This window comes from Scyliorhinus canicula, chromosome 1 (assembly GCF_902713615.1).
Source record: "Scyliorhinus canicula chromosome 1, sScyCan1.1, whole genome shotgun sequence".
Lineage (NCBI taxonomy): Eukaryota > Metazoa > Chordata > Chondrichthyes > Carcharhiniformes > Scyliorhinidae > Scyliorhinus > Scyliorhinus canicula.
This window is the reverse complement of record NC_052146.1, coordinates 197,607,667-197,627,228: the sequence shown is the minus strand read 5'-3', so window position 1 is coordinate 197,627,228 and position 19,562 is coordinate 197,607,667. Positions and strand designations below refer to the sequence as shown.

At 41.3% G+C, this 19,562-nt stretch overlaps 1 protein-coding gene across 1 annotated transcript in view; it reads left to right on the top strand.

Annotated features, from left to right (window-relative positions):
- ralgapa2 (Ral GTPase activating protein catalytic subunit alpha 2) overlaps nt 1–19,562 on the top strand; it is a 730,448-nt gene that overhangs the window by 256,171 nt on the left and 454,715 nt on the right. Inside the window, 3 exon segments of the mRNA XM_038805980.1 lie at nt 10,820–11,013; nt 15,635–15,733; nt 16,505–16,660. Coding sequence (XP_038661908.1) covers nt 10,820–11,013; nt 15,635–15,733; nt 16,505–16,660 — 449 coding nt within the window.

Sequence of the window (19,562 nt, the reverse complement as noted above, 5' to 3'; positions counted from 1 at the left end):
TTAATGTGGTTCCCAGCCCTCCTCGATGCACAGCAATTGGACTTTAGACAGTGTCCTATTCCCATTGAGCCTTTGTGGTTGCTGCATTCCACTGCATTTAGTCATGAACCTTAGAATGTGTCTTTCTGCAATACTCAATCGTGGGCAGCTCTTTGAATTGGAAAACCAACAAATTTCAGGCAAGCCAAAGGACCTCTTCCGCTGTGTTGATGTTTCTACAGCAGCAGCTCATGCTTGGCTCGGATTGTAGCCCCAGGGGAGAGCCCGTAAGTCACGGAGACCTGCCTCACAGATGGGTGCAGATAAGGGAGACTTCCAACTCACCTTGGCTCCGCCATGCAGAAGGACCTGACAGTTTCCCTCTAATCTCACTTTTGTCCATCACAGCAGCCAACTGCTTCTTAAGGTGTTCGAGTTCTTTACTACCCTTTGGAGAAAATCATTTGATGTGTTGATCTTTGTGTAAAGAGAACATCCTAAGATCAGTCCTAAATTTACCTTACAATAGTTTGATTTTTTTGCCCTCCTGTTGCAGTTTAATTAGTAGTGTTATGGGTTGGTCTTTTTTCAAAATTTTCCATTAGTGTGTATGTTTCCATAAGGTTACCTCTCATTTGCTTCCTTTCAAGGATGTTTCTTCAGTCTTTTGTCTTATTGAGGGCAACTAGCTTACTGTGACTGAACATCAAATATTGTTTTCACTGCACAAAGTCTGTATATTTTTGTGACAAATTTCGAATTCGTCCCTCTGATTTATGATCCTGAACAGTCAAATTCAATTATTACATAGGTCTCTGAGATATTCCTGGACATTAAAATGTTTTGGGGCTTGCATTTCATAATTATTTTCAGTTGCTTGTGAAAGTTGGATATCTGTGCTATTGCTATTAGTTTGTTTCCCTAAAGCTGGCGGTCAGTTACAATCACCGTTCCTTCTTTGTGGGTTTGAAAGTTGTTCGTCTGTCCGTACCAGCCTCCCCGGACAGGCGCCGGAATGTGGCGACTAGGGGCTTTTCACAGTAACTTCATTGAAGCCTACTCGTGACAATAAGCGATTTTCATTTTCATTTGATGGCTGGAATTGGACTCAGTACTGCACCTATGATATGATGTAGTTTTAAGTGTAATTTCCTCTCTATTCTGTGCATAATACATTGGAAAATTATCTTTGTCACCAAATCCTTAAATTTATAATGCTTGTAATTTTAGTTTTGAGAAATAACCATCGTGAACCCGTTCGCCTTTTACTACAGAAATAACTCTCGGGACTTCCACTTGTTATATTATCACATTTCAGCATGAGCCAGCAAGTGACTTCAGTATTTTTTTTCACTATTTTCACTATTTTTTCACTCTTTTCACTATTCTTGTGCATTTATTCAGAAGTGTTCAGTGTAGCTTCATAGTATGACTATTGTTGAATTGTCTCCTGATTTTAAATTTAATTAATGTGTGTTACTGATGTGATTTGCAATCGATAGAACAATCATTTTATTCAGAATAGGTCAAAGGGCTTTGAAGGTTTTCGTTGACCTAAAGGGGAGAGCTTGATTCTGAATTGAGAGTTTTTGTTGAGGATCCAAAAATTATGTACCAGCTGGAGAAAAGCTGTAGATGAGTCTGGAGGTTGAATATTGCAGATAAGAGTTTGCATCTCGAGTAAGGGACTTAGCTTGAACTTGCAAAGCATTCTGATAATACATTAATTTGGTGCATTAATTTAAGTAAACCCATGATGTATATTTTTCTGTTCCCTCTTAGGTTATGATACTGCCCTTCCTACCCTCTCAGCAACTTGCGCACAACCCCACCTCTCCACCCTTTCTTCAGCTTTCCCCATGCAACCTGAATCCAAGGACTCCACCCCACTCCTGGATGAAAAACTACATCAGTCTGTCTTGCAAATTCCTGAAGATCTGGGTACTTTTTTTTGGTTGATTTATATATTATTTTTATCTCGGGGGTGGGGGTGGGGAGGGGGGTAATTTATTTGGTTCATTGTATTTTCTGTTGTCTGAAAAGAATTGGTGCAAATATTTTGAACAAACAGCTCATTATTCTCCTCCTTTGACATTGTCTTTGTGATTTATTTATGAAAATCCTAAATCAGGTATGAATAACAATTGCAATATTCACATAAGTGCAAATAAACAAACAAACTATTGAACATTGAGGTTATTCTTTCATTCTTGATCCTTTGTATCCAATGTATCTTGATGTAAGTTTCAGTGTGTGCATTGGTTCCGGGAAATAACAGCAGCTTGCATGGAACTGTGCTTGTTAGGAGCATGTTACTTGAAACAGTGGCCACCAGCTCATCACTGAAAAGTTGAATTTGCAACTGTACAATATTTATTCTGGCAAACTTGAATCAAACTCCTCAAACAATTTTAGTGATTAAACGTGGTTTGCTACCCTAAATCTGAAGAACTTTTGAGTAAGTGGGATAAGCAACTTAACTGGATGGTTTCACAATCAAAATGAATGTGGTTACTTTCAGCCCAACTGCCTGTTTTAATTCCGGTTGCCTTTCGGGTAATTTTAATAAAGCAGGCTGCATAGGTAAGTTGATGCAAAGTCATTGACCTGAAACATTAATTCTGTTTCATCCTTTAGAGATGCTGCGAGACCTGTTGAGACATCTGCATTTCCAGAATCCACATATTTTGCTTTTGATTTATCTGTGATTCCCTATTTTACTGTAGTTCAAAAATACAAAGGATATGGCTTCATGTTTTTTGGCATGTATTTTCAGCATACTTCCTCTGAGCAGTTTCAAACAAATCTCTTCTCCACTTTTTTCATTAATGTGTGATATCACTTTCAAGATGAAGCCTGCTGTTGGGGGCCACATTTTGTTCCCTGTTGGTGAAGTTGTCTGAAAATCTTGAGCAGAGCACGTGACCAATGGGAGTTAATGGGTAGAGTTCCCTGTTCTTGTACCTGGGAATTTGAGATTGCTCGAGCATAATGTAGAGAGAAAATTCAGGTAGGGTGGATCACATGGCTCAGTAATGGTTCAGCAATTGACTAATGCCCAATTTTCCACCAGTTGCGTTGTGCATGTAATCTTTTGCGCTTGATGTTCCTCCATGCTCTACTGCAGGCCACCCTATCTGGGGCACGTAAAGGACCATGTAAATGCTCAGCTGGCATTGAAATGCAGTTCTGCGCAACGCTCTTTCTGAAAGACCTGATATTCAGTCACCATAATTGGTAGCCTTTCCCTGATCATAAAAGATCATCACACTTTTCAAGATAAAATTGCCTTCTGACTTGATGGGTGAGGGACCCATCAAACCTCTGTTTTATTAGTAGTGCTAAGTAGGTACTTAACTGGTACAACAGATCCCTGACTGCCTTGCAGAGCACCCCACCTGAAAATAGTCACAGCCTCTCATGCCACTTATTGTCATAGGTCCAAGGGACAGTTTCTTACTTGATTTCCTGAGGGCTGACGAGGGAGTGTATTGATAGGATTTGTAGAACTGACTGTTTGTTGAACTGGCCTTTTTAGGGAGGGAAGGCTGATTAAAACTATAGTTGAAAAATCTGATCGGGTGTAATTGGCCAGCGTTGTATTGAAAATGAGGTTTTTTTTACACAATGAAACTTGGCATATTTGTATATAGTAAAATTCAAGTTCATTAATAAACATATTTTGAGGTTTAAGTTGGGACTGTTTTATTTTTTAGTTTAAAATATACCTGGAAATGTGTACGATTGAAATGATAATCCTGATGTAGCAGGAAATTTCCAGGAGGGGGTGCTAGATGCAAACCCGCAAGCCATATTTGGAACTAACACTTTCTGAAGCTGCTGATATTTGTTATCTTCAAAACCAATTTAAATTTTCTTAAAATTCGTGGTCCTATGAAAATGTTAATCACAATTTCTGTTGGGCAGGCCTTTTCAAAGATCAGTTAGTACTTAACAAAAGTGCCCTTCCAGTTTTTTGCTAAGCCATGGAATTGACTTTCATTTTCAGCAGGGAGATGATCCAGCAGGCAAGATTGCCTGTTCTTTACATGACCTGGCCAGATTTTATTCTGTAGAAATCAGTAGAGTTAAAATTGAGTGTGTTTCATGAATTGCAGATGAGCTGCTCCACCATGTTATTGTCCAGCAGCACCATATAATTTTTATATTTTTAATCCTCTCATTGTGCACCTTGTCAATGAACTACACTATGTTGTGTCACTACATCACCATTTTGTTAGCTTAATGTGGAGAGGTTGTTGGCATGGTGCTCTTTGTAAATCTTGTGTTGCATAAATTTCACTCAAAATGTAATTTGGCCTCTTCAAAGATTTAGAACAGTACAGCACAGAACAGGCCCTTCGGCCCTCGATGTTGTGCCGAGCAATGATCACCCCGCTCAAACTCACGTATCCACCCTATACCCGTAACCCAACAACTCCCCCTTAACCTTACTTTTTAGGACACTACGGGCAATTTAGCATGGCCAATCCACCTAACCTGCACATCTTTGGACTGTGGGAGGAAACCGGAGCACCCGGAGGAAACCCACGCACACACGGGGAGGACGTGCAGACTCCGCATAGACAGTGACCCAGCCGGGAACCGAACCTGGGACCCTGGAGCTGTGAAGCATTGATGCTAACTACTATGCTACCGTGCTGCCCCATAAAATCACTAATATTTTAGATTTCTAATGTCAACTCTCCCTTTCAAATTCAGCACTTCTGTGCAATAATATTTTTGGAAATTAGTCAGTAGTTAGTTTGGTTAATGCAACATCATTCCTTCTATTGAGACGAGTGTTGTTAATGTATTGATCACAAGTGTACTTGGGAACATTACAAAGTATGAATGAAATGAAAATCACCATAGTCCCTGAGGAGCATAGGTTGCTCTCTCCTTTTGTGAGAGAGCTGACTGGTGGTGATTTAACCTGAAGGCCACCATACCTCAGGCAAGGGGCAAGTTTGAGAAGGCGGGGCCTTCATGAGCAATGTCAGCCGATGAGGGAATTGAACCTGTGCTGTTGGCATTGCTCTGCATCATGAACCGGCCATCCAGCCAACTGAGCTAACTGACATTACATTATATGTATTTTTTTTTTTATAAATTTAGATTACCCAGTTATTTTTTCCAATTAAGGGGCAATTTAGTGTGACCAATCCACCTACTCTACACATTTTTGGGTTGTGGGGGTGAAACCCACGCAGACACGGGGAGAATGTGCAAACTCCACACGGACAGTGACCCAGAGCCGGGATCGAACCTGGGACCTCAGCGCCGTGAGGCAGCTGTGCTAACCACTAGGCCACAGTGCTGCCCATTACATTATATGTATGTCCAGTCTAGGAAAGACAATAGCCGGGATTTTCTGGACCATGTTCCCATCAGCAGGATCTTGTCATGCCAAAGCAACCTCCGTGCAGTATGTTCCCCAGCGGTGGGAGAGGCGAGTCACACAAAACACCAGAGGCATCAGGGAGGTCTGAAGATTCATCCGGCAGCCAATGGCGAGCCACCTCCACTACTGGAAAATATGGGGATGGATGCTGGAAAATGCCACCCTGTATTTCAGCCTTGTGTGTGTCCCCCAGTTGGAATGCACCAGAATAGTGTAGTAGTTGGTGCTTCTTTTTATGCCCAGTTTCATATCAATCAGGGATTGTATTGTGCAACCAAATGTCTCTGAAACCTTTTTGTGATTGATTGATTAATTAATTGTTAGTCGCTACAATGCATTTGAATGTACTCTAGCTTTGGACAGAAACTAAAATGCGTGGGTTTCCTCCGGGTGCTTCGGCTTCCTCCCACAGTCAAAGATGAACAGGTTAGGTTATTTGCCCATGTAAATTGCCCTGAGTGTCCAAAAAAAAAAGGTTATGTGGGGTTACTGGGTTACGGAGATAGGGTAGAGGTCTGGGTTAAGTAGGATGCACTTTCCATGGGCCAGTACAGACTCAATGGGCTGAATGGCCTCCTTCTGCACTGTCAATTCTATGATTCTATGGATCATGGCTAAGCCAATGCACAGTAAAATGTAAAGTCCCTATGAACTAAGGTTATTTTACTGAGGTATTGGGCCAGGACGGAGCACTGAAAATCCAGTGGAGGACATTCGGGCCAGTTGGTGCCAATTGGTGCCAAAATAGCAAATTTAAAAAATTATATTTGATAATATTTTGGCCATGATTATCAGAACTCTAAACAATCAACAATGAGTAGCGCTCCAAAAGCTAGTGCTTGAAACAAACATGTTGGACTTTAACCTGGTGCTGTAAGACTTCTTACTGTGCAGAATTTAATGAGTGAGGCAGGAAGGTGGTGTGAGTAGAAGAGGATGGGATATGAACATATAAATTAGGAACAGGTGTAGGCCACTTGGCTCCTTGAGCTTGCTTTGCCGTTGAAAAGATCATGGCTGATCTGAATGTAACCTCAACTTCACATTCCCACCTATCCTCGATAACCTTTCGCCTCCCTCATTTATCAAGAATACTACCCCTGGCTTAAAAATATTCAAAGACTCTGCTTCCACTGTTTTTACAAGAGTTCCAAAGACACTCCGAGAAAAAAGTTCTCCTCATCTCTGCCTTAAATGGGCGACCCCTTATTTTTTACCAATGATCTCTAACTCTAGATTCTCCCACAAGAGGAAACATCCCCTCCACATCAACCCTATCAATACCTTTTGGGATCTTGTGTTTCAATCAAGTCATCTCTTGCTCTTATAAACCCCAGCGGATACAAGCCTAATTGTCCAATCTTTCCTCAAAAGACAACCCTCCCATTCCTAGTATTAGTCTGGTAAACCTTCTCTGAACTGCTTCTAACACATTTCATCCTTCCTTAAATACGGACACCAATACTATACACTACTCTGGATGTGGTCACATCAATGCCCTGTATAACTGAAACATAACCTCCCTACTTTTGTATTCCATTCCCCTTGCAGTAAAAAAAAAGAAAATTCTATTAGCTTTCCTTATTACTTGCTGTATCTGCATACTGAACTTTTATGATTCATACTCTCGGACACCCAGATAGATTCCTCTGCATCTCAGACCTCTGCAATCTCTGACCATTTAGATAATATGATTATTTTTTATTCTTCCGGCCAAAATAGACAATTTCACACTTTCCCATATACATCATTTGCCAGAACTTTAGCCACACACTTAACCTATCTATGTCCTCTTCACAACTTAGTTTCCTATCTTAATGCTGGCAACGGTTATCATGTGTGGGGGAGGGGAATGCCAGCGACGATTGTTGGGAGAGGGATGAAAAAAAGGCCCCAATACCTCCATAGTAGGGGCTGGGGGCCGTTGGGTCTCAGTGCTGATCGGGGCACCCCTTAAAGATGGCTCCCCGATCTCTGTGGAGCCAGGCATGCAGGCTCTATCGGGCACCGCCCCACCAGAGTGATGGCATAAACCACTTACAAAGATATGCAGAGGGACAGGTCGTATTAAGGAAGCAGGCGGGCTACAGGAGAACTTGGACAGGCTAGGAGAGTGGGCAAAGAAGTGGCAGATGGAATACAATGTGGAACAGTGTGAGGTTATGCACTTCGGTAGGAGGAATGGAGATAATAGACTATTACCTAAATGGGGAAATCAGTGAGTGTCTTTAAGACAGAGATAGATTCTTGATTAATAGGGGGATCGGGGGTTATGGGGAGAAGGCAGGAGAATGGGGATGAGAAACATATCAACCATGATTGAATGGCGGAGCAGACCAGATGGGCGAAAGGCCTAATTCTGCTCTGTCTTCTGGCCTTATCGTCTATCTTTGCGTCATCAACAAATTTAGCAGCCATACCTTCTATCCCTTTATCACAGTTGCTTCACAGCTCCAAGGTCCCACGTTCGATTCCCGGCTTGGGTCATTGGCTGTGCAGAGTCTGCACGTTCTGCTCGTGTCTGCGTGGGTTTCCTCCGGGTGCTTCGGTTTCCTCCCACAGCCCAAAGATGTGCGGGTTAGGTGGATTGGCCATGCTAAATCGCGCTTAGTGTCCAAAAAGGTTAAGTGGTAGGGACAGGGTAGAGGGGTGGGCTTGAGCAAGGTTCTCTTTCCAAGGGCCGCTGCAGACTCGATGGGCCGAATGGCTTCCTTTGGCACTGTAAATTCTATGATTCATCCAAGTCGTTTGTATAAATTGTAAAGATTTCAGGCCCCAGCACTGATCTCTACAACACAACTTGTTGCATCTTGCCAACCAGAATATGACTTATTTATGCCCAGTCTCTGCTTCCGGGTGGCTAGCCAATCCTCTGTCCGTGCCAGTATGTTATCCCCTCCACCATGAGCTTTTATTTTCCACAATAACCTTTGAGGTGGTACCTTATCAAGAACCTTCGTGAAATCTACTGACAGTACGAATAGATGTGGAATACAAAACATTGAATGGAATAAGCTGACGAAAGTTGTCTTGGATGAGTTGGAATGTTTGTAGGTTATATCTGGTAGTATTGGAGAAGTCAAATGTACAGGTGCAAAAGGTATGAATGATTTTGCTTTCAAGAGGTAGCAGGGATGAGGCATGAATGCAATGCAATGCGATCACCACTATAATATTGCAATATCAGTTAGTTTTGATTTTATCACTTAATTTTGATTTTTGAAACAAATATCCCTCTTCTGGAACAATATGACTTGACTGGAGGATAAGTCAAAGATGTATACAAGTGTTAGCTAACTCCCCAGCACTCTCCAACACTGATGTGTACAATATAAGACTAGCAACAATGTAACAACGCTGGCTTGGAAATTGGTTGAGTGGCAGGCGACAGAGAGTGGGGATAATGGGTAATTGCTCTAATTGGCAGGAGGTGACTAGTGGGGTGTATCACAGGGGTCTGTTTTGGGGCCCCACTTACTCATTATTCATTAATGACTTGGATGATGCCATAGAAAGTCACATATCCAAATTTGCTACTGGTACAAAGTATTGCAGATGGCCTAGATGATAGCAAGGAGATGTTGACAGACATAGGGAATGGGCAAAATTTTGGCAGGTGGAGTTCATTGTAAGCAAATGTGAGGTTATCCATTTTAGACCAAAATAAGATAGAGCAGAGTACTTTCTAAATGGAAAGAGGTTGGGTTCAAAGGAAGTCCAAAGAGACTTGGGAGTTCAGATGCATAGATCCTTAAAATGCTGCGAACAAGTGAAATTAATCAAAAAAGCTAATGAAATGCTGGCCTTTAAATCCAGAGGATTGGCGTACAAAGACACAGAAGTTTTGCGGCAGCTACACAAAACACTGGTTAGACCTCACTTGGAGCACAGCGGTTCTGGGCACCAGATGGGAGGAAAGATAGTTTGGCCTTGGAGGGGGTGCAACGTGGGTTTACAAAAATGAGACGTGGGCTACAGGGGTCAAATTACAATGAGAGATTGTGCAAATTAGGCCTGTTATCGCCAGAATTTAGAGGATTATGGGATGATCTGATCGAAGTATTGAAGATATTAACAGGGAAAGATAGGGTTGATAAAGATAAACTATTCCCACCGGCTGGAGATTCTAAAACGAGGGTGCATAATCTAAAAATTAGGGCTGGACCATTCTGGAGAACTTCTTAGGAAGAACAAGGCAGGAAAAAGTGAGGAAGCCTTCACACAAAGGGTGGTAGAGGTTTGGAACTCTTCCCCCACAAACAGCAGTTGAAGCTAGAACAGTTGTTAACTTTAAATCTGAGACTCGAAGATTTTTGTTAAGCAAAGATATTAAGAGATATGGGCCAAAGGCAGGTTTATGGAGTTAGGCCATAGATCAACCAAGATCTCATTAAATAGCAGGGCAGACTTGAGGGGCTGAATGGCCTCCTGTTTCTGTGTTCCCATGGCTTGTGACAGCTGTGGTGGCGAATGTTTACTTGTCCCTTCTGAGGATTTGTGCTGTTTGTTCTTCTTAGAACTAGTTTAACATTGCGTATCCAAAGTCTCACAATTAAAATTGGATACCCATGTCTCTCATAAAAGAGATGAAATCACCAGGCTGACAGAAATCAATATGGACAGAGCTTTGAAATTAATTTCAAATCAATCAGAGAGGATTCCAGTTTGAATATTTCTTCCACTGAGAAATCAAGTTTAAGAGTCAAGACCCATGGTGCAGAATGTCACCAATGTTGAAAAGAGTAGAAGAGAGTGCCTGTGTCTTTGAAGGGCTGCTGGTTAAGTAAAGGGAATACAATCGATGTAGTGCAAATAGATTTTCAGAAGATATCTCGGGAGTCTTTTTACACTGGTGTCATCAGAGGCAGCATCCTATTTTTTAAACATTTTGTTACACAAGTCATCAGTAATGTTTTAACTTATCTAAGAAGCAGGTTTTATGGATAGATGTACGTCGGCTTGGTAGGTCCTGAGATATTGCCCAATGCTAGCATAGATACATAAATCCTACTGTCATGTTTAATCTGTCATATCTTCAAACCAAACCTCAGAATGTGCTGTTTTATTACATTTACTTATTTACAGTTGAGGGGAGGAGTCCAAGTTGTGCACAAAATTCAATTTTAAACAGTTCCCCTGTCAATGTCATATAAGTATACGCTGCTAAGTGCATATCAGAAAGGATTGGTATTTGCCTTCTGTGACCCAATGTTTGACAGCATATTGGCACATAACAAATAAATTGCCGTTGCTTGTTGTACCATAATTCCTCTGAATCATATTAACCTGGAGAAAAATTGTAGTGTTCTTAATATACTCATAATTAGTGTAATTACTGAGGACTTGCACGATTGTTGTGCAAAAACTGAAGAATGCAACGGTCAAACATTTTAGGTATTGTAAATTATGTGTTGACATTATTATTTTGATCTACAGACAGTAGTGAATGCCTTGCAGATGAGTGCAGTATCATTGCTGGAGGAAACCTCACTGGTTGGCATGCTGATGCAGCTGCTGTGCTGTGGAGAAGAATTTTGGGCATTTTGGGAGATGTCAACTACATACGCTGCCCTAAGATCCATGCCCTGGTTTTTGAGTATCTATATGAACTGTGGCACAAGCTAGCTAAGGTATGTTGGTTTTGTAATAGTTTTTCTAAGTTTCTCTGGTCCAAATATACAGGTTGTCTGTGCTCTATTGTATTTGAGTATCTTGCATCCATAATTGGTAAACAGAGAGCTGGTTCATTGTGCATTATAATAATCATTTCCTTAACAGATAATCAAACACAATCTCAAAATTTCACGAAATTGTCAATCCAGTGTCTTAGTACAGTTCTAGCCATTTACCCCATCAAATGTATTTAAACACTAAACATAATGAAGTGTTTATTAACTATTATCTTGGAGTATTAATATTTATATGTATACATTGGAGTTTTGAGGTTGAAGGTACTTTGACCAACTTTTGCTGCCGTAGAGCACCTAACGGTGTGTCTGTTGGATGTACCCTTGCACATTGAGATTTTTAAAGTTTTTACGTGACAAATTGCTGAATGCATGAGCTTATAACATTGCAATGAGGAAAATGGCCATTGGAACCTGAGTGAATAGGGAAAGCAACTGTGTCTCCTGAGCCAATCCGATTAAAGGATTGAGAAATAAAGAGGAAAACAACTGAGAATGAAATGCAAATTAGAGCAGGTAAATCCATTGTTGAATCAAGTTGTAGCCACCTGGGGTGGCCACGTCCCGATTCCAAAATGGACACTCTCAAAGAGTGCAGAGAAAAATGGACAGCACTAGAGAAAACAAGCAGGTGCAAGGTTTCCTGTGTATTAAGACTTGCAGAACCCAGACAGAACTGAAACTAATAGCCATTAGCATATTAATGAGCTATCTCCGGGGACAAAAAGGAAACATTGAAACAATCGAGACCAGGACAGACTCCCCGGCGCCAGTGGGAGCTAAAACAAAGGCAGGCCAACGGTTACAGGCCCAACGATCAGGGAACAAACCCGATATTGGAGAAAATCAATACGAACGATTGGGACATGGTCCAATTAATTGGGACCAAGTCGGGGGTCCGCCCAGAAGGGCGCGAAACCCTTTGGGGTATAAAGCAGAGTTCCCAAGGTCAGTTCGCTCTCTTCTCTTACCCTGACTCCTCTCCATCTTCAACTTGGCATTTGGCTCTCAGCGACGAGAAGCCGCCAAGCACCAACCAAGTAAGTCTAAGGTCAACACACGCTACGAGATAGACGCTCCTAGCTACTATTCCGTATTAGTTCGAAGCCAGCAGCATCAGAACCGGACAACGGCCATTGTTCCTCTGACTGAGTGGGCCACTCGAAGCTAAGTATAGGCTTTTAGTAGTAGTTGTAGTTTAGCGAGTAGAGTTTATGCATGAGTAATAATTGACTGTGTGTGTAAATAAATGTGTATTGATTTCAAACTTACTAACTGGTTTATCGAGTCATTGATCAGTACTGGGCTTTGAACCCTGTGGTGGTATCAGAAAGATACCTGGCAACTCTTGAGCAAAGATAATTAAAACAGAGAAAATTAAGGGAGAGCATAACGAGCAACAAAGTGTAGAAAGAGAATTAAAGACTGGATTACAAGAGAATAAAAATTGAATGGTTTGAAGAAAAGTGCGCTTTAAAAGATATGCACATTTAGGGCAGCACAGTAGCACAAGTGAATAGCAATGTGGCTTCACAGCGCCAGAGTCCCAGGTTCGATTCCCCGCTGGGCCACTGTCTGTGTGGATTTTGCACGTTCTCCCCGTGTCTGTGCGGGTTTCCTCCGGGTGCTCCGGTTTCTTCTCGCAGTCCAAAGACGTGCAGGTTAGGTGGATTAGCCATGGTAAATTGCCCTTAGTGACCAAAAAGGTTAGGAAGGGTTATTGGGTTACATGGTGGAAGTGAGGGTTTAAGTGGGTTGGTGCACCCTCGATGGGCCGAATGGCTTCCTTCTGCACTGTATGTCCTATGTATGTATGTCTATGTAAAAGCTAAAGGAATGAAACCAACTGAGGTTGGTTGGCAGTAATTCTTTTCTGTATTCTTTCATGGGATGTGGGAATTTTCGGCAAAGCCAGCATTTATTGCCCATCCCTAATTACCCTTGAACCGAGTGGCTTCTCACACCATTTCACAAGGCTGTTTCGAGTCAGCCACATTGCTGTGGGTCTGGTGTTATACATCGGCCAGACCAGGTAAAGACAGCAGATGTCCATTGCTAAAGCGCATTAGTGAACAAGATGAGTTTTTAACGATGCTCGACAATGGTTTCATGGTCACCATTGCTGAGTTAATTTTTAAATTCCAGATTATTAATTGAATTAAAATTCTACCAGCTGTCGTGGTAATTTGATCACTTGTCCCAGACCATTAGCCTGAGCCTCTGGGTTGCTATTCAAGTGACATTACAACTACACCACTGTCTCCTTCTACTTAGCACATTCTTAAAAGTGTTAATTATATATTAATTGTGTTATTCCTCTGGCGATCGTAGCTGTTTATAGGAGCAGACTGAAACATGGTTGTTAGCTTTGGTGGTGCATGTTTGTCTCCAAATATGAGCCTGAGTGTGTAAAGATTAGGTGTCAGGCCTAACTTTCACTGCCTGACTATTTGCAAGCAAACAAGTGATACTTTGGCTTAAAATGACTTGATGTGGCAAATTTCGTTCCTACGACTGCGCAAACATAGCAACTTCACATTCGAATAGTGAGCCAGATAGCACATAATGCTGTTTTTACAAAGCCAATGGTGCAGAGCTGCAACTTGGATAGCAACTTTTGGATAGCTATATTTATGATGTATCAGTCCCTCACCTTAATTTGGAGTATTTTTATGTATAAATCACATCGAGTGCCATTAGCCTCTATTATTGTAGAGAAAATTCTGTTCCTGTCATCGTTTCATGAAGACAGATCGACATTTAAATTTGTAAATCTTTTTCGATGTCATGCTCATGCATACACTTGCATACTTGGGCGGCACGGTGACTCAGTGGTTAGCACTACTGCCTCACAGTTTCTGGGACCTGGGTTTCATTCCGGCCTCGGGTGACTGTCTGTGTGGAGTTTGCATTTTCTCCACGTGCCTGTGTGGGTTTCCTCTGGGTGCTCTGGTTTCCTCCCAGAGACCAAAAGGTTAGGTGGATTGGCCATGCTAAATTGCTCCTTAGTGTCCAAAATGTTAGGTGGGGTTACGGGAGTAGGGTGGAGGCGTGGGCTTAAGTAGGGTGCGCTATCCAAGGGCCGGTGCAGACTCAATGAGCTGAATGGCCTCTTTCTGCACTGTAAAGTCTATGATTTTGTATACTTGTCCATTGCCTGAGGTGCGGTGATCCTCAGGTTAAAGCGCCACCAATCAGCTTTCCCCCTCAAAAGGAGAAAGCAACCGTTGGTCATCTGGGACGATGACATCTTTACCGTTACCTTATATTCATTGTTATGTGAGCGGCGTTTTCAGAACCCCAAAATGTATCGTGGAGTTGAACCAACCTCTCCCTTTAATGTATTGTTGCTTTTGAAGCACACGGCTAGGTCTCCAGATGTGGTACAGGTATTACAATTATGGACACGTGTGTTTTTAAACACAAAACAATGTTTATTCCATGAATTCAACTTAACCTTCTTAAATAAACATTGGATCATTTACCACCCCTTACTTCAAAGATAACCCCGAAAATAATACAACACTAAATAATCCCTCAGAGATAATCTTTCATGGCAGAGATCACCGCAGATCCAGCTTACTGCAAACACAGACACACCCATGCTCTTTTCCTCAAAACTGAAACTGAAGCTCCCAAAAAGCAGAAGTGAACTCAGCAGCTCCCCCCACCCTCTGACACCACTTCAGTAATATGAGCTGCTCCATTTCTTAAAGGTACATTGCTTAAACATCCATTTCTTAAAGGTACTCTCACATGACATCATGCAATGGTTCTGAACATGTTCTCACCTTTTCACATCAATTGCTTTTGTTTGCATCACTAAGCATTGAGTGGAGGAACAAAATCACTCTTGTCAATATTTCTTTGGAAATTTCTAAGGCTGCTGAAGTAGGCCAGGGAAGAAATAGCAGATGCCCTGAGGATGATTTTTCAATCCTCACTATATACAGGGGAGATACCCGAGGACTGGAGAAATGCAACTTTTGTCCGAAGGAAATGGCAAGCAATTATCGGCCACTTATGTCGGTGGTGGGCAAATTAGTGGAGTCAATCCTGAGAGATAAGATTAACTGTCATATAGAAAGGCACGGACTAGTCGGGTATGGCCAGCCTGGATTTGTTAAATTTGAATGAATTCGTTGAGGAAGTGAAAAGAAGGGTTGATGAGGTAGTCCAATGGATGTTGTAGTGCATGGATTTTAGCAAGGCGTTTGACAAGGTCCCACGTAGCAGATTGGTCAAAAAAGTAATAGCCCATGGGATGCAGGGCAATGTGGCAAACTGGATAAAAAAAGTTGGCGTAGTAACAGCAAACTAAGGGTAATGGTTGACGAATGCCCTTGCAAATGGAATGTTGTTTCAAGTCGTGTTCCAAAGGGCTCATTGTTGGAACTTTTACTGTTTCCGTTGTATATTAATGATTTGGGCGTGAACGTTGCCGGGGACGGGGGGCATGAATGGAAAATTTTCAGATGTCGCACAATATTTTACTGCTTCTTGTGTCATTTGCTCTTTTCTTTAAACAGGTGTAAGAAGATTGATATTTTTTTCTTTCTTTTAGATTAGAGATAACCTGGGTATCAGTCTAGATAATCAGATTTCACCACAAGCTCCAATTCTGATTCCACCTCTTCGTATGTTTGTGTCCTGGTTGTTTAAGGTAAACCAGTATAACTCGGATAATTTATTCTAATAATCAGAAATATTGCAAAATTGAAACAAAGAAAAATAGATTTAGTCAACAATTGTAAGGAGTAAAATTAGGTCAACAGTTTCAGGTGTAATCTTTCATGAGAACTGTGAACGAAAAGTTGGATGGGCATTTTAATTGGGATGTAGTCAGAAGAGAGAAGTTGGCAAAGATAAAACAGCTAATTTGTTTAGAGAAGGTGTCCTCTTTATTCACAGAAGAAGGGCCAGTAGTTTGAGGACAGTGACAATGGCATTTCATATTTTATTTATTCAGGTGAATGAAGAATTATTTTATTATATTCTCATTTTATTAAGTTATAAGGAAATGTTTTTCAGGCAGATACCTGACATTGATCTAATACCAAATTGGAAAATTTCCATTACTTCACTGTTGGTTTTGCAGTGTTCCATTTGGTTTGGGTGCTAACCGATACTATCTTACAATAGAAATGTGAATAAATTCGCATATATGCATACATGCAAAATACAGCAGATACTGGAAACATCAAATAAAAAAAAAATACAATGTTGCAAATACTGTGCAGGTCAGGCGGCAACTGTGAGGCTGAAACAGATCAATGACCTTTTATTAGTTTTGATGCATTTGCAGAAATGTGAAAATAAATGGGCATGTATTTGAAGTTGATCAAAGTGCGTTTGCATCTTTAAAAATTTTTAATGAGATATTGAATCATCAGAAAGCCTGGCAGCTTAATTGTATTGCTTTAATTTCTTTTAGGCAACAACTCTGCCCAATGAGTACAAGGAGGGAAAACTGCAAGCCTATAAGTTAATCTGTGACATTATGACTAAGCGCCAAGATGTCTTGCCAAATTCAGATTTTTTAGTACACTTCTATCATGTGATACACCGAGGAATTGTGTGTGAGGATCAGGTAATGCAATTATTTCTTTGTTCAAGCTTTAATTTAAAAGTCAGAATGAATTGTCATGTTCTAAACGAAAGCAAGGTTGTTCGAAAATGTGAAGAAAAATCCTTAGGGAAAATAGTGACTTAGTAAAACAATTGACCGAATGACAAATGGCCTGAGTTCTGCTTTAAGCATTGCACGCCAAATGTTGCAGTAATGTGCCCATTTCAACTGACAGACTCCTCCATTTCTTTCCCGTTTTAAGTATTTTTTTAAAGACTTGAACTCTATGTTCTCCTTTGTATTCAGATGTGAGACTATAAATTGACGTTTTATTTCCGCATTTACAAAGTTCAGAATATCAAACCTTAGAAACCAAATATGAAGAGGATTAGCACAAAGCTCAAAGATGCATAGAAGGGACAAAGTACTGCTTTATGATATACTTCCAGTATTTGAAACAGAGGTCATCACCAAAAGAACTGAGGAAATGGAAGATATCATGTAACCCAGTGTTCGTTAATGACGCAGGAAATGTTATTGTGAGTTCTCTTTATATCGGTAATTATCTTATGAATTCCACCAGAAACTCGATGATGGCTGAATCCAGAATAAAATTAGAATAACCTGATTTTGGGTATCACAGCATGACAAATGTTGGCGTTGTTGTCTTATTGCCAACTGCCAGTATATTAATGCAGGGACTGACCAAAGTTTTTCTTCAATGTCAGGACAAATATTCAGGCTGTAAGAGTAGTCTAATTTCATATTCATCTGTCAATAGTGAATTTCTGATTAATTCCTGCTAGTTAATCATCTGAACCATTTATTGGAACCAACCATACAAACTGTGAGAGAATGTAGCGATCCAGATGATAAGGATCGCAATCACAACACTTAAGTGATGTGTATGATAATGGAAGTGTTTTCCTTGTCATCAAAGCATAGTTGATTTATCAATCAAATTGCAAATGTACTTTTCTCAAATATCAGTTGGTTTTGGCATTGGAACTCACAATTATGGCATCTCCTTTGAATACTGGTAAAGCAATGTTTCTGAATCTTGAGATCTTCTCACTGGGTGAGAAAATAGCTTTGAACACCGTACTCTGTCTGGAAAAAGTTACAAATACGTGTCTTTTTCCAGTGCCATGAACATCAAAGTTCACCTGTAATTGTAACGGTTCGCATTTTCTTGGCATCTTTCTGCATTTCATTAAAAGTAATAAAAGCCATTTGCAAAACATAATTTTAAATTTCATTTTAATACCTGTCTTTTAACATCAGCCACTTGTTCAATATTATAAATACCCTGTTAAAATGTTTTGTTTGTGCGCCTTTCACAGTATGCGTTTGCAGTTTATCCTTGCAATTAGCTCTCAAGTAAACAATAATGCTCTGCAGTTAATTCTGTGGCCTCCGATGTGCACTGTATCAATTCACCTCAGGTTCTTTTACCTCTGGGGTTTTAGACTTGAATCCTACCTGGGTAATCATCTGTCTTCTGTATCGATTTAAGAATTCTTATATTTGCAGAGATGTCCTGAATTACTCCAGTTGGCTCATTTGCTTACCAGTTCAAAGACACTTGTTGCAGCAACAACTTTCAAGTACATAATTTAACACTTTTAGTGCCCTAAGCTGTTCGGCAGAAATGTTATCAAACAAAATTTGCCTCTGAGTTATCCAAGGAGGTGTTAGAACAGGTCGCCAAAACCTTGGACCAAAGAGGTGAATTTTAATAATAGGTCTTAAAAGGAGAACAGGGAGGTAGAGAGGAATACAGTTTTAGGATGAACTTCAGAGCTTACAGCCCAGGCAGCTGAAGACACTGCCTCCAACAGTGGAATGATGAAAATTGGGGATCTGCAAAAGGCCAGGATTAGAGGTGGGCAGAGATCTTTGGAGGGCTGAAGGAGGTCACGGTGCTAAGGAGGGGTAAGGTCAAGGAGGGTTTTGTAAACGAGGATGGGCATTTTAAATTTTTTTTAAAAATCTTTTTTTATTGGTTTCTCTCATTTATGAACAGTTGTTGCTTATATGTATTACATTATTCTTGCCCGTGCTAATTTGCTTTATTTTTGTCCTTCCTTTAACTACCTGTATGTACATTTTGTTGCCCTCCTGGATCGGTCCAGGATATTTCTCCCCCCCCCCCCCATTGGTTTCAGCACCCGTCCTCTTCTCTTGTGGTTTCCCCATTTTCCTGCCCCACCCTGGGTTGCGCAGTCCTTTGGTTCCTCATCTTTTTTTTTCCTGGCTTACTCCTCGTTGCTGGCCTCGAACAGGTTTTGGATCAGACCAACGAACTGTCCTCAGGTATCCAGGAAGCCTTCCTCTGACCCTCGGATGGCGTACTTAATCTTCTCCATGTGGAGAAATTCCGAGAGGTCAGCGAGCCAGTCTGCAGCTTTGGGTGGTGCTGCCGATCGCCAGCTGAGCAGGATTCTCCGGTGCGATTCGGAAAGTGAAAGCAAGGGCGTTAGCCCCCTTCCCCATGTGTAGCTGTGGCTACTCCGATTCCCTGAAGATTGCCACTATTGGGCATGGTTTCACCCTCACCCCCACAACCTTGGACTTGCCTCTGAGAAGGCTGTCCAGAACCAAGCAAGCTTGGGGGCAAGCCCAAAACATGTGGCTGTGGTTGACCGGGCCCCTCTGGCACCGCTCACATTTGTCCTCCATCTCTGTGAAGAACCTGCTCATTCGGGTTCTGGTCAGGTGCGCTCTGTGCACCACTTTGAGCTGCATTAGGCTTAGCCTTGTGCAGGAGGAGGTGGAGCTTACCCTGCTCAGTGCTTTGCGCATTTTAAAATTTTGGACATTGCCAGAGTAGGCGCCAATATCGGTCAGCGAGCACAGGGATGATGAGTAAATGGGACCTAGTGCGAATTGCGATATGGGCAGTCGAGCTTTGGATGAATCA